Source organism: Rhinatrema bivittatum, chromosome 6, assembly GCF_901001135.1.
Source record: "Rhinatrema bivittatum chromosome 6, aRhiBiv1.1, whole genome shotgun sequence".
NCBI lineage: Eukaryota > Metazoa > Chordata > Amphibia > Gymnophiona > Rhinatrematidae > Rhinatrema > Rhinatrema bivittatum.
In genome coordinates this window covers 193,625,608-193,650,872 of record NC_042620.1, presented here as the reverse complement: position 1 = coordinate 193,650,872, position 25,265 = coordinate 193,625,608, and the positions used below count along the sequence as shown (strand labels likewise).

The following is a 25,265-nucleotide window of genomic DNA, read 5'->3' as shown; positions in this document are numbered from 1 at the left end:
AGCTCATGGCAGTAGTGATATGACAACATTGTGCACAGAGCAGCAATTGTAACTCTAAATGGGACACAGCAAGACTGGAGGGGTGGGGTGGATTCCATGTGGGAATTTGATCTACTTTGGAAATGACGACCTTGTTTCAGATGGAGTATGGCTCACTTTATTCTTCCTACTCAAACATGAAGAAAAATGTTTTTCAAGACATTTGGTTTGCTTTCTACAGCTCCCTTCCTGACTATATCCAACAGTTGTTTCCATTATCGGAGGCTACTTTCAAGGTTACCATGCCTACAGCGACATAAGTCATTTTTTAACTACACTGAAGGAGATAGTTATGTATGCAGAGATTGGTGTCAGCATCGTAGGGGAAAGGGGGGGGGGGGGAGAAAAAAAGCAAAATATCAGTACTTATGGTCAATATGGAGTTACTGTTTCTGCTGTGCCCTTTGTACTATTCATGCAGACATGCATATGTTTGTTTTCTTTTTGTGGCATAGTTGTTTTTGTTTAATAAAATATTTTGGAAAAATGTCATCTGCCATCTGGTTGCTCAATCCTCCAGTCCTGCAAGTCTCTCTGCAATGCATCACAATTCGCCTGTGATTCAACTACTCTGAACAACCCTGTATCGTCTGCAAATTTGATAACCTCACTCGTCGTATTCCTCTCCAGATCATCCACAAACACACCAAAAAGCACAGGGTCAAGGACAGATCCCTGAGGCACTCCACTGTTTACCCCCTTCCACTGAGAAAACTGACCATTCAATCCTACTCTCTGTTTCCGGTCCTTTTTTTTTTTAATTTAAAGTTTTTATTTGGCATAATACTTGCAAGTAACATTATAACCCAACCATGAGTTTATAGCAGATTACAAAAGATAAAAGTAGAACAAGGAGATATAAGGCCATGGGCATAGTTGCTTTCTTTGGGGGCAACACTAGCAAAGGCTAGGATGGTCATACTGAGGGTTGGATGGGAGGGAATGATTCAGCACTAGCCCGAAGCATTTGGGGTGGATGAGGGCACTACCCTCCCCTATCCCTCTCCAAACTATGCCCATGTAAACTGGGAGGTTATTCCATGTGCCTCTTGATGGTGAAAGCATGGCATAACCACCCAGAGCAGGCAATAGTAGTAAAAGGAATCAAAGAAAGCCTGGTATAAATGCAGAGGATCATGAGGTAGGGGTAAAACATGGGACTAGATAGGTTTTACGGTACCACATCAGGATAAGCAAACTAGATGAGGATTACGGTTCCTATCAGCTCTCATCTTCTCTTTTTCAAACTATTTAGAGCGGCAGTGCACACAGGCAACCAGAGTCTAATAACCACCTCCGTATTAGTGTTGCATATCCTGTGTCTTTGGCTTTAGGGACGCCGGTAAAGATCTCTACAACAAACTCTAGCCCCTAATACAAGTAGTAACAGTAACAAAGTTAATAGTGACTGCTGTGGCAATAGTCCGGAACCAGAACTGACGGACGCAAGTCATTCCTCTTTCCCTCCCAGAGGCTAACAACAGATCACGTGAACGCAATCCGCCTCACGTATTCTCTCACCTTCAGACGGCCATAGAAGCTCAAATCAAATCAGACACGCGCGCACTGTAATGAAAAGGAAGTCGCACAACAGTACAAAATCTCGCGAAGTAAGCGTCACTTCCGACATGCTTTCCTCTACTTCCCCTGGCGTTGGGTGCGCACTGACGTCATGCCCAGACGCCTTGGGTGCCGTGGCGTCATGTTGCTCAGCAACGGTAGAGACTTGCCGCTGTATATCGACTTCATGGCAAAATTTGTGCTAGCGGGTAAGTGCTTGGAACTAACTAGGTCGCAAGAACCTTACGTTTCAATGTCTTAAAATTGTCCGTTATAATAAGAAAGGACACTGTCCCTTTTTGCAGACATAAAATCTATTTATATATTAATTAAGTTATTTTTTTATTACTATTTCACCTTATGGCCACTTCAAAGCAAATTACATTCAGGTTCTGTAGGTATTTCCTCGCCCCGGAGGGCTCACAGTTTAACAGGGTCATTCATCAAATCGCATTAGGGTCTTAATCGCGCCCATTAGAGCGCTAAAGCACGCGATAAATATCGCAGCACAAATTACGTATGCAAATTCAAAATTAGTCAAGTTGGAGGAGTTTGGGCAGGGTTAATGCAAATGAAGGTCTGCTAGCATGGCGTGAGACACTGCCCCTCAAGTCCCATCATATAGTCCCACAGTCGCTGGCTGTGGAACCAGCTACCTCCAGTTCATTAACAACCTACTATGAACTCATCATCTACCTTCTACGCCCAGACAGATCCCTTACCTCTTACAAATCTCGCACATTTCTCGATTCTGATGTCAGTGAGCCCTCATCCAGAACTTTCCTTAAACTCACTCACCTGCACCATAGCCGCAGCTATTCCAAATCCTGACCTCACCCAGATATCGCCCTAGCCTGACTCCTAATACTTCACGGACCTCATTCTAATATGTCTGAACTCTTTCTTCCCGACTTCATCCTGTAATCATCTTGCAATCATCCCATCCCCATCCAACCTCCACTCAGACCTCAACCAGCATCCAACCTGACTTCTTCCAGAAATCAACCAGACATCACCCTTCCAAACTTCACTAGTTCTTCACATACCACCTTCCTGATCTTCCACCACGAACCAACCTCAATCAAAACCAGCTCTCATACAATAGTGATCCGACTCCACCGAACAGCAAGAGACAGCACACCACAAGACCCTAGCACAGAAGCACACAACTCTCAGTCATCAACGAACCATCAAGACACATCATACGTAACACAACATCACCTAACCCTCGACACCATAACCAGAAGGCATTTTGAACTCGATAACACCAATCATCTCAACCTTGATTTCCCCCCCCCCCCAAAGCAACTCGCCAGATAGGATACAGGCACCTGATCAACATCCCTTTCAAGAAACACGTCAAAAACTTAATCTACCTCACCTTTCTCCTTATAAACGCTCAATCCCTAACCAAAAAATTCATGCTATTATCTGACCTAATCCAAGATAAAAATCCTGACTTCATCGCCATAACCGAAACCTGGTTCAAAAATACTGATCATGTAATAACGAATCAACTAACCCACAATGACTACGACTTATTCTCAATCCCGCGCAAGTCTCACAGAGGAGGTGGACTACTCCTTATTATAAAAAAGAATTTCACCATGAAACTGATACCTCACAACCTCCCGAAGAAGTACGAAGTTGCTCTCTTTGACTCAGAGCTCCTACAAATATGCCTAGTCTATTGCCCTCCCAAGCTCCTAGATAGTGAAATCTCCCCACTCTTAGAATACTTAATCTCGAACATCAGCACAAAAAAACCCACTATCATACTCGGGGATTTTAACCTCCACACAGACTCCATCCCCAGATCTCAAAGCTGCCAAACGTTGCTTGACATGCTCTCCAGCTTCAACCTGCACCAACAAGTGAACATCCCAACTCATAAAGCGGGTCACACGTTAGATGTGATCTTCACCAGTCACCACTTCTCAAACACATACATATCATCCAATCCAGTCCCCTGGTCGGATCACTTCATCATACAATGCAGGACACAAGTGCAGAACAACAACTTGATAGATGCAAACGATCGACTGTCATTCAAATACCAACCCCCCTTCCAACCCAACCTACTCCAACAAGAGCTCGGAAAACAACTAGCTAATTTAGACCTCTCCAACATCAACAACGCCATACAATCCTGGCTCCACCTTACCGAACAAACTGCGAACAACATAAACCCCATAAAAACAAAACAGATCAAAAAAACCAGAGGTAAAAACAACCCTTGGTTTAACTCACATCTCAGATCAATGAAAAGCAACCCAAGAAAATTAGAAAAGGAATGGAGAAAATCCAAATGCCCAGTAACCATTCAACGATACCACACGCAACTTGCATCATATAAAAAAAACAATCATGAACACCAAATGCGACTACTATAGTCAAAAGATAAACTCTTTAAACAGCTCAAACTCCCTGTTCAACATCGTAAGAAACCTGATTGAAGAAAACAACAACACCTCCACAACAAATACAAATAATCTAAGCCAAGACCTAGCCCTGTTCTTTAAGAACAAAATAAGTAAAATAACCAGCACCTTCAACCCCCCCTCAAACACGGATGAACAACTCGAAAAATCAACCATAACACCCTGGTCGAACTTCGTACCAATATCTAACCAAGAAGCTGAAAACATGCTAAGAAAAATCAACCCAGCGCGTCACGATCTAGATATAATTCCAACTCGAGATCTGAAAGAAATGGCGCACATCATTGCCCCAACCATAGCAGCAATCATAAACAAATCATTCGAAGAAGGAGTGCTTCCAACTCAATTAAAAACAGCAACAATCACACCAATTTTAAAAAAGAAGAACCTAGATCCTGCAGATCTGAATAACTACCTTCCCATCTCAAACCTCCCCTTACTCGCAAAGATGACTGAGAAAGCAGCAATGATTCAGCTTAATGAACATCTAGAGGACAACAATATCCTACATACCTCACAACATGGATTCAGGAAAAACAGAAGTACTGAAACTCTGCTAATCAATCTATCAAATAAATTAATCAGGGGCGTCGATGACAAATTAAGCCACCTACTAATTCTACTTGACCTCTCCGCGGCATTTGATACTGTAGACCACGAAAACCTGATATCAAGACTTGCTTACATCGGTCTGGATGGCAAAACACTCAGCTGGTTCACTTCTTTCCTAAAAGAAAGATACTTCAAGGTCACCGTTAACAACAAATCATCAAATCCCCTCCCACTCGATACTGGGGTACCACAAGGCTCCGCCCTATCTGCCACCCTCTTTAATATCTACCTACTCCCACTCTGCCACTTATAGAAACATATATAGAAACATAGAAATGACGGCAGAAGAAGACCAAATGGCCCATCCAGTCTGCCCAGCAAGCTTCACACATTTTTTCTCTCATACTTATCTGTTTCTCTTAGCACTTGGTTCTATTTCCCTTCCACCCCCACCTTTAATGTAGAGAGCAGTGATGGAGCTGCATCCAAGTGAAATATCTAGCTTGATTAGTTAGGGGTAGTAGCCGCCGCAATAAGCAAGCTACACCCATGCTTATTTGTTTTACCCAGACTATGTTATACAGCCCTTATTGGTTGTTTTTCTTCTCCCCTGCCGTTGAAGCAGGGAGGTATGCTGGATATGCGTGAAGTATCAGTTTTCTTTTTTTCTCCCCTGCCGTTGAAGCAGAGAGCTATGCTGGATATGCATGAAGTATCAGTCTTCTCCCATGCTATGGAAGCAGAGAGCCATGCTGGATATGCATCGAAAGTGAAGTATCAGGCACATTTGGTTTGGGGTAGTAACCGCCGTAACAAGCCAGCTACTCCCCGCTTTGTGAGTGCGAACCCTCTTTTCTTCTCCCCTGCCGTTGAAGCAGAGAACTATGCTGTATATGCATTGAAAGTGAAGTATCAGGCTTATTTGATTTGGGGTAGTAACTGGAGTAACAAGCCAGCTACTCCCCTCTTTGTGAGTGTGAATCCTTTTTTCCACGTTTCCTCTTCCTGTTGAAGCTTAGAGCGATGTTGGAGTCACAGTAAGCATGTGTATGTTTATTTAATAAGGGTATTGTCTCCAGGCAGTAGCCATCATTCTGGTGAGTCACCCACTCTTCATTGGTTGGCATAACATATTATATGTATGCCGATGACATTCAACTACTCATCCTTGTAACCACCACTATCGAAGAAACTCTGTACACCACAGCCAACCACCTAATCTCAATCAGAAACAAGCTAAACCAACTAAAGTTATGCCTCAATATGAATAAAACTGAATGCATCCTCATAGGAAGAAACAACTCAGGTCTAACAACATCCACACACTCCCTACAAATTGATAACATTAGCATCCAACTGAAAAACATAACAAAGGACCTCGGCATCTGGATTGACAACGAACTCAACTTAAAAAAGAACATAGCAACTAAAACGAAGGAAGACTTTCATAAACGTCACATCCTGAAACACCTAAAACCACTTCTCTACCATCAAGATTTCCGAACCGTGCTGCAATCCCTTATCTTCAACAGCCTCGATTACTGCAACTCACTCCTGATCGGCCTCCCAAAATCCACATTAAAACCACTCCAACTGTTGCAAAACGCCGCAGCCAGAATCCTAACCAGAAAGAAGAAATCAGAACATATCACCCCGGTTTTGAAAAGTCTCCACTGGCTACCGATCGAACAAAGAATTGAATTCAAAACCTTGACAATAGTCCACAACGCAATATACAAAGAAGACAACTCCGCCCTCAATAACATGATTCAGATACACAAAGCACAACGTACAACCAGAACAGCCTGCAAACTGAATCTAGACATACCATCTCTTAACACAGCAAAGCTGACCAACACTAGGAACAGAGCCTTCTCCATCGCAGGACCCAAAATATGGAACTCCTTACCACACTACCTAAGTTCACTTAGTGACATCAAATCCTTTAAAAAGGAACTCAAAACATGGTATTTCAACCAAACTTTCAGAGATGGCGTTGGTTAAGCTTCACGCAACTTCCTAACTCATTTCACTACTGTACCTGACACACTCTAATCTCCTTGAATGTTCTCCTCCATCACCTCTAACCTTACAATCATTAACCCATCCACGATCTCCCAATGGCGGTTCAATCTCGGTCAGCATCACATCTTGTCCCCTCGACCAAACGATTTCGGTCCCCTCCCTCAGAACAGTCACACCGACACACAAAGACTACACGTACCCCTTGCTCAACGATGAACTCACCTTATGATCTTCAACCCTTTAAAAATGGTTAATTCGTATGTTGCTAAAAAATGTTGGTTTCCAGTATGTAATTGTTCATTTTTAAACCTCTGACTCTAATATGTTCTTACTATAATAAGTTGTTCCAATGTGCTTAAATTGTATTAAGTTGTTCTCATGTAAACCGGAGTGAAAGCAGACTGCTATACTTCGGTATATAAAAGATTTGAAATAAATAAATAAATAAATATCGCATACTATCCGGAGTTTAACGCGGAAATAACTACGCTTATTTTTTTTGTGGTAGGGTGAAAAAAGTATTTATTCCGGGCGACATCACAGATAACAGTATTATCGCAGCAGCGATCACACGTGATAAGTCCAATTGAATGGAACACACCTATCAGGCCTTCCTGGCCCAATAAAAACACCTGTCTTACTTGTTCTAGCTTCCTAAAAGCCATAATGTTTGTGGCAAGTGTAATTGTTGCGGCATACTGGATGCATGGGCAGGCTCGTAACAGACAAGAACTAGAACAAGAAGCTAAAGAGCCAGCAAGGCCAGTTCCAAGTCTTCCTAGGGAAGTTCCTGCACCCCAACCAGAGTCACGGGCCCCACAGGATGGGGGCCCAGGCCAGCACCCGGCACACAGGCGGCCATGGCGCAGGAGATACAGGGAACGTATCTTTCCTCCACAAACATCCTTGCTGGGTGTTACACACGCCAGCCGCGGCAGACCTGCGGATCAGGCCCCCTCACCTCTTTCAAAGTGATCTAGCACCTGGTCCCTCATCTCTGGCGGCTGTGGGCCACCGGTTCCGTCCTCGGGCCACCCCTGGGGCCTCCGGCTCTGCTGCAGTTCCTAGATCTTCTGCGTCGGGCCCGAGTGGCCCGCGGAGAGACGTCGTCCTGACCAGCACCACGCCCCTCCCTAGGCACGCGCACGCACACAGCTGATCCTTTCATAGGGCCCGCGGCGGGAACCTGTATATAAGCCCAGGCTCCGCTCTCTCAAATGGCCTTTGCAACAGATCCCCTCGCTATTCGAGTGCTCATTACTTTTACTGTTCCTGGTTCCTGATCCTGATTGCCTTCGTTCCTGTCTGCTTGTTCTTGAGTTCCTGTTCCTTCATCTCTCCATCAGATTGCTAACCTGGTTTGACCTCTTCATCGCCTGACTACTCCGTTGCCTCTCTCCAGCCCCGGACCTCTGCATTGTCTGACTACTCTGTTGCCTCTCTCCAGCCCGGGACTTCTGCATTGCCTGACTACTCCGTTGCCTCTCTCCAGCCCCGGACCTCTGCATCGCCTGACCACGCCATTGCTTCTCTCCAGCCCTGGACTTCTGCTTTGTCTGACCATCCTTTGACTCTCTCTTCGTCCAGACCTCAGCCTTGCTTGCCACTGCCTCCAGCCTGCCGCCAGTCCTGAACCCAGCTTGCTTAAAGACACCTCTTCAGCCTTTGTCCTGGACGTAATTTATTCAGGCTTCGGTCTGCTCTTGCTCAGGCACCCTCTGTCAGACTGTGTTCTTATTGGCACCCAGGTCTCTGGGACTCTGCCTCGTCCAGTACAGACTGTTACCTACGCTAGTTGCTGCCTATGGGCTGACCTCGATCCACCCATCGATGACCACTGATGGAGTCCACCTAAGTCCAGCCGGGCCCGGCACCCAAAGGCTCAACCCGCAGGGAACAAAGGCTGGTATTGGTGAAGCGCTAGCCGGCCTCCGTCCGTCAGCCCTCTCTGCCTGCCAATGGTGGGGACCCGTAGGATCCTTCCTACAGGTAACGTCAACCCCACCTTGGCCCAAGGGTCCACCTCTGGCACAACACTGGGCAGAGGAATATGCGATTAGCATGTATTGCCTCAGCTCTTAGGCTATCCTGGAATTATTTGAAGAAATCCGAGGGGATCTGGATCCCATCACAGAAAGGTCACATGCTGTGCCCAGCCTCACCATACTGTTGGCCACCCTGCACTTCATGGCAAGCGGCTCCTTCCAAACATCAATAGGGGTAATGGGGGGAATGTCACAAACCTCATTTTCACCCTGTCTGAACCAGGTCATTAAGCAGACCGCATTAATCACTATATAGTATTTCCGTGTGACAGGCAGAACTTGATGGACTTGAAGAGGGGCTTTTATGCCTTCGCAAACTTTCCCACTGTTCTGGGAGCTATCTATTGTACTCACGTGGCCCTTGTCCCATCCCGTGAGAGGGAAGAGATGTAGCACAACAGAAAACTCTTCCATTTCATCAATGTGCAAGTGGTGTGTGACGCTCGAATGCACATCCTTGATGTGGTGGCCAGGTACCCAGGAGCCCCGCACAATTCCTTTATACTTAGGCAATCATGGCTCTTTGACAATTTTGAGGACGGGCTGTAGGGTGACGGGTGGCTCATAGATAAGACACATGTTTCTTTATATATTCCATCTCTGGCTATCTATTTCTGGCAAAGCGCACACAAAATGGGGATGGCAAGGAGCGAGAAAAAGCATTACTGCCATGACATCTGCCTTGTACAGTGATGTCTCAAGGCCATTAGTGCAGGACCAGCTTTTTTTGCCCCATGCTGCAGAGGGCTGCAAATGTTGTGGTGTCAATCAAATGCTCCAAGCCTAAAGCTTGGGGCGTGAGCAGCCACTATATACTTTCAGGGTCCTTTTTTCCAACATGGTCCCGCTCCTATCCTCTCTTTCGGAGCTATTTCAATCTCACTGGTTAGTGCCAAGCTTGAAGTGTCCACACTGCTGCGGGTGCTTGATCAGGTGTGGCCAGTTATTGATGCATCATGTGATTGTGTGGCACAGTTTATCTTGAGCCTCACACCCTGCAACCAGAAGCAGAGTCCTATGCATGTTGGTGGCGTGCCATATTCCCTGTGTCTGCACTCACAAAAGGGATACTATGGAGGATATACTGCCTAACCGCCAGGGACATTAGCAAGCACACCATGAGGTACCCTTTTTGAAGCTAACACAGCTGTGGAAGCTGTTACGCAATGTAACAGCAGACCATCCAAGCTGAATTTTTCATCCACACGAATGGACTTTAAACCCAGAGGTGGCACTAAGCGTTTTGCAACAGTGGGGTTTCCCTGCAATAGACCTATTTGCCACAGAAGCCAACAGACAGGTTCAACGCTTCTGCTCCATTTATCCCAGCAACCTGCGGTTCGCCCCAGATGCCTTTCTCATTCCATGGACACCGGGCTTAATGTAAGCCTACCCTCCCATTCCACTAATTTTTCGCACAGTTCAGAAATGCATTCAAGATGTGGCGGACATGATACTCATTGCTCCAGCATGGCCGAGACAACCATGGTATGCATATCTAATGAGACTTTCCATACGCCCACCGATACTACTGCAGAACCTTCCACATCTTTTAACGCAAGAAGGGGGTTCTCGCCTCCATCCAGTGCATCAATCGCTTCATCTCATGGCGTGGAGATTGAGAGGAAAATACTGAATCACCTAAACCTTCCTACACCAGTAGAAGATATCCTTATTGCATCCAGGAAACCTTCCACCAGATGCAACTATACCAGTAAATGGCATCGCTACCTAAATTGGCGCGGCCCTAGGAACATAGATCCTTTTTCGGCCAATGCCATTCAATTACTACAGTATCTACACACTCTTTACGAAGCAGGTTTAGCTACCACCTCAGTCCGAGTTCATATCAGCACGATTGCAGCATTTCATGACCCTCATAATGACGTACCCATTTCAAATCATCTGTTGATCTCCAGATTCATGAAGGGCATTTTATGACTTCGACCACCGGTGACTAAACCACCAATACCATGGGACCTAAACGTGGTATTGGAGCAACTAATGCTTCCTCCTTTTGAACCAATAGACACTAGTCATATAAAATACATGACATGGAAAACAGTCTTTCTGGTGGCCATCATGTCTGCAAGAAGAGTCAGTGAACTCCAGGCCTTGGTACACTACTCTCCTTATTTAGAATTTTACCATGACAAGGTGACTCTTCGCCCTCACCCTGCCTTCCTACCTAAAGTGGTCTTGATATTTCATCTTAATCAAACCATCACACTACCATTTTCATGCCAAAGCCTCATGTAAATGAACGTGAAAGACTTCTACATTCTCTAGACCAGTGTTTCCCAACCCTCTCCTGGAGGCACACCTAACCAGTCAGGTTTTCAGAATATCCATAATGAATATGCATGAGAGAGATTTGCATACATTGGAGACCCAGGGTATGCAAATCAATCTCATGCATATTTATTGCGGCAATCCTGAAAACCTGACCTGCTAGGTGTGCCTCCAGGAGAGGGTTGGGAAACACTGCTCTAGACTGTAAAAGAGCTCTGGTTTACTACAAACAAAGGACCCAATCCACTTCGAGGCCTTCTCAATTGTTCCTTTCCTTTAATCCAAATGATCCTGGCCAACCCATTGTTGCGTCCGTCGGTCTCAGACGGCTTCGACCCTTGTGCCTCACCTTTTTCTCAGCTCTCCCCGCTAGGCTTGGGAAGATGGCTACCGCCGCATTTGCAAGCCGCTCTCTCCGGCATACCCAGAACAGCTATGGCGTTGCCTCCCGCCATGTTTCTTCCAAGGGTCTCCTAGGGTGCGCTCGCACGCGCTACCCACGTCTTTATTCCAGCTATGGCACGAACCTCGGGGGCGTTCCCCTCAATGAACAATCATGGAAAATGATTAGTCTTAAGTTAAATAACTTAGTCTTAAGTTAAATGCCTATATGTTATAATGTATTAATAAGTCTCCTTAGTTTTTTAAGTTTTTAAGTTATTTTTATGTTTCGCAGTGTTACAGTGTATCAATAGCAAGACACCTTAGTCTTACTATTTCTAACAGTTATGTAAACCGATGTGATATACTCCAATGAATGTCGGTATATAAAAACAACTAAATAAATAAATAAGTGATGTCACGCCATCCAGGTATTTAGCCTGTACTTGTTTACTAGCTCATTGAGTTAGCAAGGATTGGACTCGTCCGGTCTAAGCTACACTGCCGCTTCCGTGCTGCCGCTGGAAGCTCTCTCTCTGCCCTTCGGGGTATTCTCTAACCTGGATACCCTCTCCTTGGGGGCCCTCTGCTTTATTTCGGGTGCCTTACTGGGATCAGGTACTCGCTCCTCGAGGGCCTGCTCTCCATGCCTTGGTGCCTGTACCATCTGCTTCTGCCTGGTGGAATTGCCAACCTACAGCTACTATCTAGTGAGTAATCTAACTCTCAGTCTGTCTCATCTACAGCATTGCCTTGCTGGGAAACCTACACTGGAATCCCCATTTACCAACGGGGTGAGACGTGTTCCCTCTGCCGAGGGTCCCGAGACTGCTACCTCTGGATCAACTCACTACTGCCACCTCTGGTGGTATACATGAAGCTGTACAAAAAAAGATCTAATTCTGTGTCTGTGCGTCCCTAGTCTAGCCCAGTACTGTGGCTCCCCACGGGGCTCCTCCCCGTGGGCGTGGTCATCTGCCACTGTACCCAAGAATCCACCAAACACCGCTAAACCATAACACCCATTTCAAAGAGAACTATCGCCAGTTGGTTATCACAATGCATTCTATTCTGCTACAATAAACGCTCCATCAAACTTAAAAATAAGCCTCAGGTGCATCAGATATGTGCCACAGCAGCATCAGTTGCTCACTTGAACAAAGTTCCGTTGTTAGATATCTGCAAAGTGGTAACATGGTCGTCAGATGCATCGAGGAAAAGGCGGATCTAATCCTGATTGCACCAGTATGGGTGCATCAACCATGGTACAGCTACCTAATTCATCTATCAATCTGCAAACCAATCCCTCTAGGGAACGACCCCGCCCTCACCCAACAGGGAGGCTCATTCTCTATCCGCTTCACGCATCGCTGAATCTTACTGCATGGAGATTGAAAGGGTCACGTTCCAAAACCAACATTTTTCCCCTCAACTAGAAGACATTATGATCGCATCCAGGAAACCATAAACGTGACTAAACTACCAAGGCAAATGGGTGCGTTACGCATCCTGGTGCTCCTCAATGGACACAGGCCCACTCACATTCCACCAGAATGTCTTCTGACTTACCTTCATCTGCTTTACACGCAAGGTCTGGCCACAGCCTCTCTTCGTGTTCACCTCAGTGCAATAGCAGCTTACCACACTCCTCTCAATGGTGAATCTTTAGCCTGTCATTTTCTTGTTTCCCGATTTATGAAGGGTGTACTACACCTACGACCCCCCATAAGAAAACCACCAGTACCATAGGATGTCAACCCAGTTCTGGAGCAGCTTATGCTACCACCTTCTGAACCACTAGACACTTGCCATTCTAGATACCTTTCCTGGAAGGTACTATTTCTAGTCATCCTCACATCCGCGAGGCGAATCAGCGAACTTCAAGCCTTGGTGCACTACCCACCTTACCTTGAATTCTACCACGACAAAGTAACCCTCCCGACTCTCCATCCCAAGCCTCACACAGATGACAGCGAGCATCATCTTCATTCATTGGACTGTAAACGTGCGCTCGCTTATTATAAGAAATGCACTGATTCTAAAAACAGAGCCTCGCAGCTCTTCCTCTCCTTCAATCATAAGAACATACCATACTGGGTCAGACCAAGGGTCCATCAAGCCCAGAATCCTGTTTCCAACAGTGGCCAATCCAGGCCCTAAGAACCTGGCAAGTACCCAAAACCTAAGTCTATTCCATGTTACCGTTGCTAGTAATAGCGGTGGTTATTATCTAAGTCAACTTAATTAATAGCAGGTAATGGACTTCTCCTCCAAGAATTTAATCAATCCTTTTTTAAACACAACTATACTAACTGCACTAACCACATCCTCTGGCAACAAATTCCAGAGTTTAATTGTGCGTTGAGTGAAAAAGAACTTTCTCCGATTAGTTTTAAATGTGCCACATGCTAACTTCATGGAGTGCCCCCTAGTCTTTCTATTATCTGAAAGAGTAAAAAACCCATTCACATCTAACCGTTCTAGACCTTTCATGATTTTAAACAGCTCTATCATATCCCCCCTCAGCCGTCTCTTCTCCAAGCTGAAAAGTCCTAACCTCTTTAGTCTTTCCTCATAGGGGAGCTGTTCCATTCCCCTTATCATTTTGGTTGCCCTTCTCTGTACCTTCTCCATTGCAACTATATCGTTTTTGAGATGCGGCGACCAGAATTGTACACAGTATTCAAGGTGCGGTGTCACCATGGAGCGATACAGAGGCATTATGACATTTTCCGTTTTATTCACCATTCCCTTTCTAATAATTCCCAACATTCTGTTTGCTTTTTTGACTGCCACAGCACACTGAACCGACAATTTCAATGTGTTATCCACTATGACGCCTAGATCTCTTTCTTGGGTAGTAGCACCTAATATGGAACCTAACATTGTGTAACTATAGCATAGGTTATTTTTCTCTATATGCATCACCTTGCATTTGTCCACATTAAATTTCATCTGCCATTTTGATGCCCAATTTTCCAGCCTCACAAGGTCTTCCTGCAATTTATCACAATCTGCTTGTGATTTAACTACTCTGAACAATTTTGTATCATCTGCAAATTTGATTACCTCACTTGTTGTATTTCTTTCCAGATCATTTATAAATATATTGAAAAGTAAGGGTCCCAATACAGATCCCAGAGGCTCTCCACTGCCCACTCCCTTCCACTGAGAAAATTGTCAATTTAATCCTACTCTCTGTTTCCTGTCTTTTAGCCAGTTTATAATCCACAACCACCACCACCTATTCCATGTTATGCTGGAGACAATCCGGATGTGGATCCTTGGGCCGACTGGCCCGAGGGAACAGTCGGTAGGCAGAACTCCCACCGGGCAACAGGATCTTCACCTGGAAACCCGAGACTCCTCCAGAGGAGCTGTGGGAGCCCGGGTTGCTAGGACTTAGGAGACTTCGCCCTGGAAGCCCGAGGTCCCCCCAGGAGGAGCCCGTAGGGACCCGGACCGCTGGGACTTAGGCGAGACCGAAGAAACCCAGGAGTGGAATCCGGACCGGAGTCTGGGCAGGCAGCGGGCGAGCAGAAGTCGGGGTCACGAACCGAGGTCAGGGCAGGCTGAAGAAGCAGGGTCAAAACTACGAACCGGAGTCAAGGCAGGAAACAGGCAAGCGGAGTCAGGCAAACCGTGGACAAGGCAGGTAGCAGGCAAGCGGAGTCAGGCAAACCGTGGTCAAGGCAGGTAGCAGGCAAGCGGAGTCAGGTAGAGCGGAGTCAGGCAGGTAACAGGCAAGCGGAGTCAGGCAATCCGTGGTCAAGGCAGGTAGCAGGCAAGCGGAGTCAGGCAGAGCGGAGTCAGGCAGGTAACAGGCAATCCAGAACGCAACTTAGAACTACCGGAAGTAGTGAACCTCGTTGCAAGGCAAAGAAGAGAAGGAACTGCAGGGCTTAAATAGCCCTGCAGCGTCTGACGTCAAAGAAGGGAGGAGCCGGGTTTTCCCGCGCTGGTCCCTTTAAAACGGGAGGTCAGCCGCGCGTGCGCGCCTGGGGGCGGGGCTGGCCGCGAGAGCACGCCAGTGGCAGCGTGGGAGCTGGCGTATGGCGCCCGAAGACCCTGCAGGCCCGCAGAGGACCGAAACGGCTGGGGGAAGCGGCGGCCGAGGTCCTGAGGCCGCGGAACGCGGCAACTCCCCGGGACCCTGGAAGAAGGTAAGGTCTCGGGCGCCACCGTGGCGACCGAGACCGCAACAGTACCCCCCTTCTTACGCCCCCTCCGCCGAGGGCCAGGTTTCCCGGGATGGTCCAAATGAAATTGAGTGAGCAATGATTTGTCCAAGATGTTCCGAGCTGGTTCCCAAGAGTCCTCCTCGGAGCCACACCCCTCCCATGCCAGCAGATATTCCCAGCGACGGGCATGGAAGCGAACGTCCAAGACTTCTCGTACCTGATACGTAGTCTCAGTAGACGTAGGAGATGATAGAGCATCTGTAGAGGGATGATGGTACCGGGACAGTACCACCGGTTTCAGCAAAGATACGTGAAACACGTTATGAATGCGAAGTGAAGACGGGAGGCGCAGTCTGTAGGAAACGGTACCAATACGCTCCGCAACCTGAAAGGGCCCGCAGTATCGAGGAGCCAACTTACGAGAGCGGTTAGGTAGTTGGAGGTTCCGAGTGCTTAACCACACTTTGGTACCTGGCAGGAAAACTGGCGCTGGTCGTCGGTGACGGTTGGTATACTGCTGGGATCTTTTTGCTGCAGTGTTCAGTTTGAGTTGAATCCTCTTCCAGAGATGATGCACTAGACGTGCTGTGGTTAAGGCAGCAAGCGATGGAATGGAAATAGGAAGCGGCAAAGGAGGCCTTGGGTGACGTCCATACACAACCTGGAAAGGGGTTTGTCCTGTGGCAGCATGGGTATGGTTGTTGTAGGCGAACTCTGCCCAAGGCAGGAGAGAAGTCCAGTTATTCCCTTTTTCGGAGATAAAACTGCGGAGGAAAGTTTTAAGAGTGCGGTTCGTGCGCTCCGTCTGACCATTAGTCTGGGGGTGAAAGGCCGTGGATAAATTTAATTGGACCCCAAATTTTCTGCAAAGAGCACGCCAAAAACGAGCCGTGAACTGTGGCCCTCTATCCGATACGATACTCTGTGGTAGACCGTGAACCCGGAAGACGTGTGTAGTGAAGAGGAGTGCGAGTTCAGGTGCAGAGGGCAGCTTAGGCAAAGGTACCAGGCGAATCATCTTAGAAAAACGGTCTACCGTTACCCAAATCACCGTATTACCCTCCGAGGGGGGCAGATCCACTACAAAGTCCGTGGCTATGTGGGACCATGGTTCCACGGGAATAGGCAGCGGCTGCAGGAGGCCCCAGGGCCGACCACTAGGCGGTTTTTGCCGGGCACATACTGGGCATGAGTCAACATATACTCGGACATCTTGTCGCATTCGAGGCCACCAGTAATAGCGGCTAAGCAGGTCGAGCGTCCTCTTCCTGCCGGCGTGACCCCCTGAAAGTGAGTCATGGGCCCAAGCTAACACCCTTCTTCGGTCTTTGTGGGAAACCACCACTCGTCCTAGGGTGGAGACTGTGGTGCTAGCTAACTGGATTTTAGCGGGATCAATAATGTGTTGTGGGAGGTCTTCCTTTTCCTCCTGAAGTTCATAACGGGAGAGCGCGTCAGCCCGTACATTCTTCAAGGCGGGTCGGTACTTCAGAATGAAATTAAAACGGTTAAAGAAAAGGGACCATCGTGCTTGTCGAGGATTAAGACGTTGGACTTGATTAAGGAACTCCAGGTTCTTGTGATCTGTATAAATTGTAACCGGATGAAGAGAGCCCTCCAACCACTGTCTCCATTCCTCCAACGCAAGTTTGACAGCCAGCAACTCCTTATCCCCAATACCGTAATTGCACTCGGCTGAGGAGAATTTCTTAGAAAAATAGGAGCAGGGTAGGAGATGTCCGGAGTTAGAGACTTGTGAGAGAACCGCTCCTACAGCAATGTTAGAGGCATCGACCTCGACAAAGAATGGCCGTGTTGGATCTGGGTGACGTAAACAGGTATCCCGAAGGAACGCCTTCTTCAATTGTTCGAAAGCCTCACAAGCTCCCTCAGGCCAAAGGCGAGTGTTTGCCCCTTTCCGAGTTAGCGCGGTTAAAGGTGCCACCAGGCGAGAGTACTGAGGAATAAAGTGTCTATAGAAGTTAGCAAACCCTAAAAAGCGTTGTAATGCTTTTAACCCCTCGGGTCGGGGCCACTTCCTGATGGCGGATACCTTGCTGGGGTCCATCCGGAAACCCGTAGAAGACACTATAAACCCGAGGAAGGGTAATGACTCTTGTTCAAAGAGACATTTTTCGAACTTAGCATACAAATGGTGGTCTCGTAAAATCTGGAGTACTTGTCTCACATGTTGCCGATGGGAAGCAAGATCCGGGGAGTGTATAAGAACGTCGTCCAAATAGACGATCACACAGGAATGCAATAAGTCTCGCAGAACCTCATTCATCAAGTGCTGGAATACAGCGGGAGCGTTGCACAGTCCAAACGGCATTACTAGATATTCATAATGGCCGTCCCAGGTGTTGAACGCCGTCTTCCATTCGTCCCCGGGGCGGATTCGAACCAGATTATATGCGCCGCGGAGGTCCAATTTAGTGAAGACTTGGGCTCCTTGGAGTCTGTCCAACAACTCCGGAATGAGGGGAAGCGGGTACCGGTTCTTCTTGGTGATAGCATTGAGGCCACGGTAATCAATGCAAGGCCGCAAGCCTCCGTCCTTCTTGGCAACAAAAAAGAAACCTGCTCCGGCGGGAGACTTGGAAGGGCGTATGAAGCCCTTAGCCAGATTCTCGGAGATATATTCGGACATGGCCCGGGTCTCTGGCTGAGACAAAGGATAAACTCGTCCCCGGGGAGGAGTAGTACCTGGAAGCAACTCTATTGCACAGTCAAAAGATCGGTGTTGCGGTAACAATTCCGCTTTTTCCTTGGAAAAGACATCCTGAAAATCAGCATACGGAGCCGGTAATACCGGTACGGTGTGGGCCAGCGGAATCCGTTGGAATCTTTTCGCTTGGAGACAAGATTGGAAACACTCCGAACTCCACTGGATAATCTGAAAATCTTTCCAGCGAATCACAGGAGAGTGTTTCTGAAGCCAGGGTAACCCGAGAACTACCGGATGTACAGCTCTCTCCAACACTAGCAAGGAAATCTCCTCTGTGTGTAATAAGCCCGTCTGCAGAATCAACGGGACGGTCTCGGTGGAGATGCACCCTGATAAAGGAGTGCCCTGAATGGAAGTTATCCGCAAGGCAGGAGTCCTAGATCGCGTAAAGAGATTCAACTGTTGCACCAACTCTTTAGTAATGAAGTTGCCTCCAGCCCCGGAGTCAACTAGGGCTTGCGTGAGGAAGGACCCACCTGGATATTCCAAGGTTACCGGTTTAGTACATTGGGGAGCAGGACTAAGGCAGCCTAGGGGACACTCCTCCCTTACACCTAGGCGCGGGAGTTTTCCGCCCGTTCTTTACACTGGGCAAGGTAGTGGCCCTTTCCTCCACAGTACAGGCACAGTCTTAAGTCCCGGCGTCGCTGCCTTTCCTCGGGTGATAAAGACGAACGACCCACTTGCATGGGCTCGTCAGAGACAGTTCCAGGTGAAGATGTAGGTCCTCGCGACCCCGAACTTGAATTCGAGGACCTGGGAGTCACAAACGTCGAACGTCGGAAAGGGCGCCCCTCTTTCGCCCTCTGCTGCAAACGCCGATCAATTCGACCTGCTAAGTCAATCAGGGAACTCAGGGTCTCCGGCAGGTCCCGAGCCGCTAGCTCGTCCTTAATACGACCGGCTAAGCCCTCCAGGAACACCCCCCGGAGGGCCTCATCCTGCCAGCCTACCTCGTGGGCAAGGGTGCGAAACTCCAAAGCGTAGTCCGCCAAGGTCCGTGACCCTTGCCGGAGCTGAAGTAACTCGGAAGTAGCGGAAGCCTGTCGTGCTGGCTCATCGAAGGCCGCTTTGAACTCTTCCACAAAGCGATTCAAGTTCCCCAGTGCAGGATCATTATTCTCCCACATGGGGGAAGCCCAATTCAGGGCCCGTCCGTCCAGAAGGGCAAAAATGTACGCCACCTTGGTGCCATCCGTGGGAAACTGGTTTGGCAGTAGTGCAAAGCGCACATAACATTGATTTAAGAACCCTCGACATGCCTTGGCATCCCCGGCATAGCGAGAGGGCGCTGGGAGCTGCGTAGGGGACTGGAGAGTTACCAGTGGTGCAGGAACAGGTGCCGGTACTGGAACGGGCACGGGCGGCTCGGTATCCATGCGAGACGCCAGCCGCTCTACTGTAGCAGCCAAGGAATCCAGGACTTGCTGTTGCTGAACCAACCGCTGGGCCAAACCCGGAATGGCCTGTAGCCCGGCGAGGTCTGCCGGATCCATGGCCTTGCAAACTGTTATGCTGGAGACAATCCGGATGTGGATCCTTGGGCCGACTGGCCCGAGGGAACAGTCGGTAGGCAGAACTCCCACCGGGCAACAGGATCTTCACCTGGAAACCCGAGACTCCTCCAGAGGAGCTGTGGGAGCCCGGGTTGCTAGGACTTAGGAGACTTCGCCCTGGAAGCCCGAGGTCCCCCCAGGAGGAGCCCGTAGGGACCCGGACCGCTGGGACTTAGGCGAGACCGAAGAAACCCAGGAGTGGAATCCGGACCGGAGTCTGGGCAGGCAGCGGGCGAGCAGAAGTCGGGGTCACGAACCGAGGTCAGGGCAGGCTGAAGAAGCAGGGTCAAAACTACGAACCGGAGTCAAGGCAGGAAACAGGCAAGCGGAGTCAGGCAAACCGTGGACAAGGCAGGTAGCAGGCAAGCGGAGTCAGGCAAACCGTGGTCAAGGCAGGTAGCAGGCAAGCGGAGTCAGGTAGAGCGGAGTCAGGCAGGTAACAGGCAAGCGGAGTCAGGCAATCCGTGGTCAAGGCAGGTAGCAGGCAAGCGGAGTCAGGCAGAGCGGAGTCAGGCAGGTAACAGGCAATCCAGAACGCAACTTAGAACTACCGGAAGTAGTGAACCTCGTTGCAAGGCAAAGAAGAGAAGGAACTGCAGGGCTTAAATAGCCCTGCAGCGTCTGACGTCAAAGAAGGGAGGAGCCGGGTTTTCCCGCGCTGGTCCCTTTAAAACGGGAGGTCAGCCGCGCGCGCGCGCCTGGGGGCGGGGCTGGCCGCGAGAGCACGCCAGCGGCAGCGTGGGAGCCGGCGCATGGCGCCCGAAGACCCTGCAGGCCCGCGGAGGACCGAAACGGCTGGGGGAAGCGGCGGCCGAGGTCCTGAGGCCGCGGAACGCGGCAACTCCCCGGGACCCTGGAAGAAGGTAAGGTCTCGGGCGCCACCGTGGCGACCGAGACCGCAACATTCCATGACTTTTTATTTTTCCTAGAAGCCTCTCATGAGGAACTTTGTCAAATGCCTTCTAAAAATCCAAGTACACTACATCTACCGGTTCACCTTTATCCACATATTTATTAACTCCTTCAAAAAAGTGAAGCAGATTTGTGAGGCAAGACTTGTCTTGGATAAAGCCATGCTGACTTTATTCCATTAAACCATGTCTTTCTGTATGTTCTGTGATTTTGTTGTTTAGAACACTTTCCACTATTTTTCCTGGCACCGAAGTCAGGCTAACTGGTCTGTAGTTTCCCGGATCGCCCCTGGAGCACTTTTTAAATATGGGGGTTACATTAGCTATCCTCCATTCTTCAGGTACAATGGATGATTTTAATGATAGGTTACGAATTTTTACTAATAAGTCTGAAATTTCATGTTTTAGTTCCTTCAGATCTCTGGGGTGTATACCATCAGGTCCAGGTGATTTACTACTCTTCAGTTTGTCAATCAGGTCTACCACATCTTCTAGGTTCACCGTGATTTGGTTCAGTCCATCTGAATCATTACCCATGAAAACCTTCTCCAGTATGGGTACCTCCCCAACATCCTCTTCAGTAAACACCGAAGAAAAGAAATCATTTAATCTTTCCGCCATGGCCTTATCTTCTCTAAGTGCCCCTTTAACCCCTCGATCATCTAACGGTCCAACTGACTCCCTCACAGGCTTTCTGCTTCGGATATATTTTAAAAAGTTTTTACTGTGAGTTTTTGCCTCTACGGCGAACTTCTTTTCAAATTCTCTCTTAGCCTGTCTTATCAATGTCTTACATTTAACTTGCCAACGTTTATGCATTATCCTATTTTCTTCTGTTGGATCCTTCTTCCAATTTTTGAATGAAGATCTTTTGGCTAAAATAGCTTCTTTCACCTCCCCTTTTAACCATGCCGGTAATCCAAATGCACCAGGACTTCCTGTTACCAAAATAACATTATCATCCTGGCTTTCCAATTGTATACGTTTCTATTGTCAAAAACATTCAGAATCCCTATCTTCCACACCCAAAGCACACCAGGTACGTGTGATGGCTGCTTCCGTTGCTCACCTCCACGATGTGCCTCTCTTGGATATCTGCAAAGCAGCCACATGGTCCTCGCTACACACCTTCACATCCCTCTACAGCTTAGACAAACAGGCGGGGGATGACGCAAGGATGGGGCGGATAATCTTGGACAAAAGCACTTCTTTAACTAATTAAACTAACTCATAAGAACTGTTCACCTCTTATTCTGTATTGAGCGATAAGCTACCTACAACAAACTCGCATGCAATAACGCGCTCAATACTACAGCTGGGGACTCCCAGACAGCATGGCTAATTCAGCTGCTTATCTATGAAAAAAAGCAAGTTTGCTTACCGTAAACGGTGTTAGATAGCAGATTAATTAGCCATGCTGACCCGCCCGCCTCCCCGGACAGTTCCGGCATTGCATATTGTCTTGCTTTGACATGGACTGAGGAGCCTCGAGGAAGCAAGGGAATATACAAGAAGGAACACCTCACCAAAAGACTTTGGGTGATCTTGGAGAGCTCCGCCACCTAGTGGCACGGAGGACGTACCCAGACAGCATGGCTAATTCATCTGCTATCTATGGAAAACACCAGTTTATCATGAAGCGTCATTCTTCTGCCAGTGGTATGTAAACAGATGTGCTGGGCAAAGCATCACAGCACAAGATATGGAAGAGAAAGGGTGTGACTAAAAAAGGCAGCTCTTTCTTTAAAAAAAATGTTATAAAGCACTACTCAAGCCTTCCTTTCCTTTCTATTTGGTAGGAAGGGTGAACTTTATAACGAGAGAAGCTCTCTTGAAAGTTCTGTGATCTAAGTAATTTATCTAATACTCATTTGAGGTCTATTTGTAAATTTTTTCAGGCAGAGCAGACTGTCCATACTATGCTAAAGCAGAAGCTCTTGCTGACTTCCTGAAGGAAAGCCTAGATAATTTCAGAATACACAAGATTACTCAGCACCCAGATGACTGGGAGGTAAGTGTTGTCTACTATTAAGAAGCAGTATTGCTAAATATTTTTTAAAATCATTTAAGGGTAAATGAGCTCGAGAAATATGAGCCTCCATTTGGTGAATAGCAGCTGTAAAGCGGGTTTTCTGAATATCTCTTATTGTAGAAAAAAGATATTCAGCTGCTATTTGCTGTGTTTTGAAACTTTCAAAAAGAGTTTTGTCCCATGTAGAAAACGGTGCCAGCCATTTTTTTTTTTTCATTTCAGGGCTGGACTTTTTCCCTATTACTTTCCACAAATAAAGATTCACCCACCTAGAGACACTTCTATTTGTCTCCTGAGCCTTTGACCCCAGAGATATTTATTTCTGCCCAATGCCGAAATCCAGATGGCCTCCCTTTTCAGAAAATATTTCTCATTGTTTTCTAAGGAGCAAAAAATTATAGATATAGTATATTGTAATCTGCTTTGGGATTTTATGATAAAAAGTGGATAATCAAATGGAAATAAATAAAAGTCTAACCCAATCTTATTGGGAGTATGGATCCCTTTTCAACTCCCAAATTTTCGTGGACCCTCACAAGCTTCTCTTTTATTTTTATCTGCAGTTATATGTTATATTTAGAAAAGTTATTAAAGTAATACAAAGAAATAATTATCTGCACCCCATTCATTCATAATTTATACAACTTATTAAGTAATACTTACTGATATAAACTGAATACATATAATTGCAAAGCACAGCAGTAAATGTGCAAGAATGTATTCATATTCAATAACATGTTGTTATGTTAGGGAATGCTAGGAGAGTGATCCCATCCTGAGGGAAATGTGTTCCCTTGGGCCTTGGCATGACCCCAGACGAATCCAAGACAGCACCGATTTTACTTTGTACATTGCTTAGTGCTATGGCTTTAAGTGATTCATAAGTCTGAAATAAAATAAAATAAAAGTAAGACATCTCCTTGCTTATTATATATTCCTTCCATGGGAAAAACCAAACCAATAACATATACCACATAGATATTTTATCCCATGACACCAGAATTTAAGCCAAAAAATGCCCCTAAAAGGTTGAATAAAAGTCCTTTCTTGGTGCACCACCATTGCTGCAAGACATTGCAGCACTTGTTTCTTCCATGAGCACCTTTGTGGACTACCTCCTAAAGAGCAAAACTGCGAGCTCAATGGACATTAAACAAGCTAGACGGTTCTGCATGCAGCTGGCATCCCTCCTGTGAAGGGCATTGGTGGTGCTGCAGTTTAATCTTGGCAGAGGATGGCTTTAACAATCAGCACCTTGAATACCAATGGCTAAAGGGAGAATCTACGCAGGAGCTAGGTACACTCACTTCTCCGGAAGGGAGGGTACTTCATAAGCCTCTTGCAGGAGACTCATTCCACTCCAGAGAGGGAAGCCAACTAGCTCCTGGAGTGACGTGACAGGGCATACTTCAGCCCCTCCAGACATGCCAGGGGAATGGAAACCCTGCTTGTGGAATCCCTGCAGGCCTACGTGCTGGACATCTGATCTGTCGTACCAGTCTGATTGTTGCACTTGCGGCGCCTCGTCCTGGGCTGCAGGATCAACTTGATCGATGTATATGCTCCAGTTTTAGGGTCTGCCAGATTGGCTTTCTTTCACCAATTGTCAGCCCTATTGCATACCTTGGATACTGCGAAGGAAGTAGTGCTCTGGGATGACTTTAACTGCACCCTCGAGGCCTATGACCGCACTAGCCATGAGGGTTACCCTTCCTCGGCCTCATTCTTGCCCATATTTCCTCATCGTTGCCCATATTTCCTATTAAATTATATTGTTACAGATGATAAGTTACAATGTAAAATAAGAAGCCTAATTCTTATTGAACCTCTGTTACACTGTAAACCGGTGTGATATGCCAAATTGAACATCGGTATATAAAAACAAATAAATAAATAAAATAAACAAATAAATAATTAAATGCATTCTTGGGGAAGACAGTCACCTGCTTCTCCCTGGCTGATATCTGGCGGCTACATGATCTAGCTGATTTCGCCTCCTTCACCTTTGTCCAGATGTGTGTTATGGTTATTGATGTTTGGGTGGATCCTTGGACACTGTGGCAGCTGACCTTGCCCACGGGGGGCAGTCCCATGAGGGACCACGGTGTCAGGTTAGACTCTGGACACACAAACACAGATTGAATCTTTATTTAAACAGTTTTGGAAACCAACACAGGTGGCAGTAGTGAGTAGTAGATATTGAGCCCGACTGGGCGAGTATCCCACAGAACGCTGGAACAGCGAATCCTCTGCTTGGCTGTGCTGTAGTGGAAAGAGCCTGAGAGTTATGAGTACACACAGAGAAACATACAGAGTCCCCGGTTGTTACGGTCCCGGGCCATGCCCCAGGACCTCCACTCACATCCCGGCCCGGGCCAGCTACAGGAGTCCCTCCACTTCGGCCCCAAAGGCCCGAAACGTGGCCTACCACGGCGCTCTCCCTACAAGGGAATTGGCCTCAGCCTGTGGGAGTCAAAGCGCTTCAGCGGTTCCTCAGTTTTGCCAATTTCTACCGGCAATTT

General features: G+C 47.4%; 2 protein-coding genes across 6 annotated transcripts in view; one reads left to right on the top strand and one right to left on the bottom strand.

Annotated features, from left to right (window-relative positions):
• FASTKD2 (FAST kinase domains 2) overlaps nucleotides 1-1,705 on the bottom strand; it is a 120,003-nt gene extending 118,298 nt beyond the window's left edge. For 2 of the 3 annotated variants that reach the window (XM_029606345.1, XM_029606347.1), the window contains exon 1: nucleotides 1,561-1,705. The gene's annotated coding sequence lies outside the window, so the exon portion shown is untranslated. The remainder of the gene's footprint in view (nucleotides 1-1,560) is intronic. The other variant, XM_029606346.1, reaches the window with a different exon arrangement.
• Nucleotides 1,706-1,709: 4 nt separating this feature from the next.
• MDH1B (malate dehydrogenase 1B) overlaps nucleotides 1,710-25,265 on the top strand; it is a 128,351-nt gene continuing 104,795 nt past the window's right edge. For all 3 annotated transcript variants that reach the window (XM_029606350.1, XM_029606349.1, XM_029606348.1), the window contains exons 1-2: nucleotides 1,710-1,808; nucleotides 22,610-22,722. In XM_029606350.1, the coding sequence (XP_029462210.1) occupies nucleotides 1,712-1,808; nucleotides 22,610-22,722 (210 nt within the window). In that variant the 5' untranslated portion in view covers nucleotides 1,710-1,711. The remainder of the gene's footprint in view (nucleotides 1,809-22,609; nucleotides 22,723-25,265) is intronic.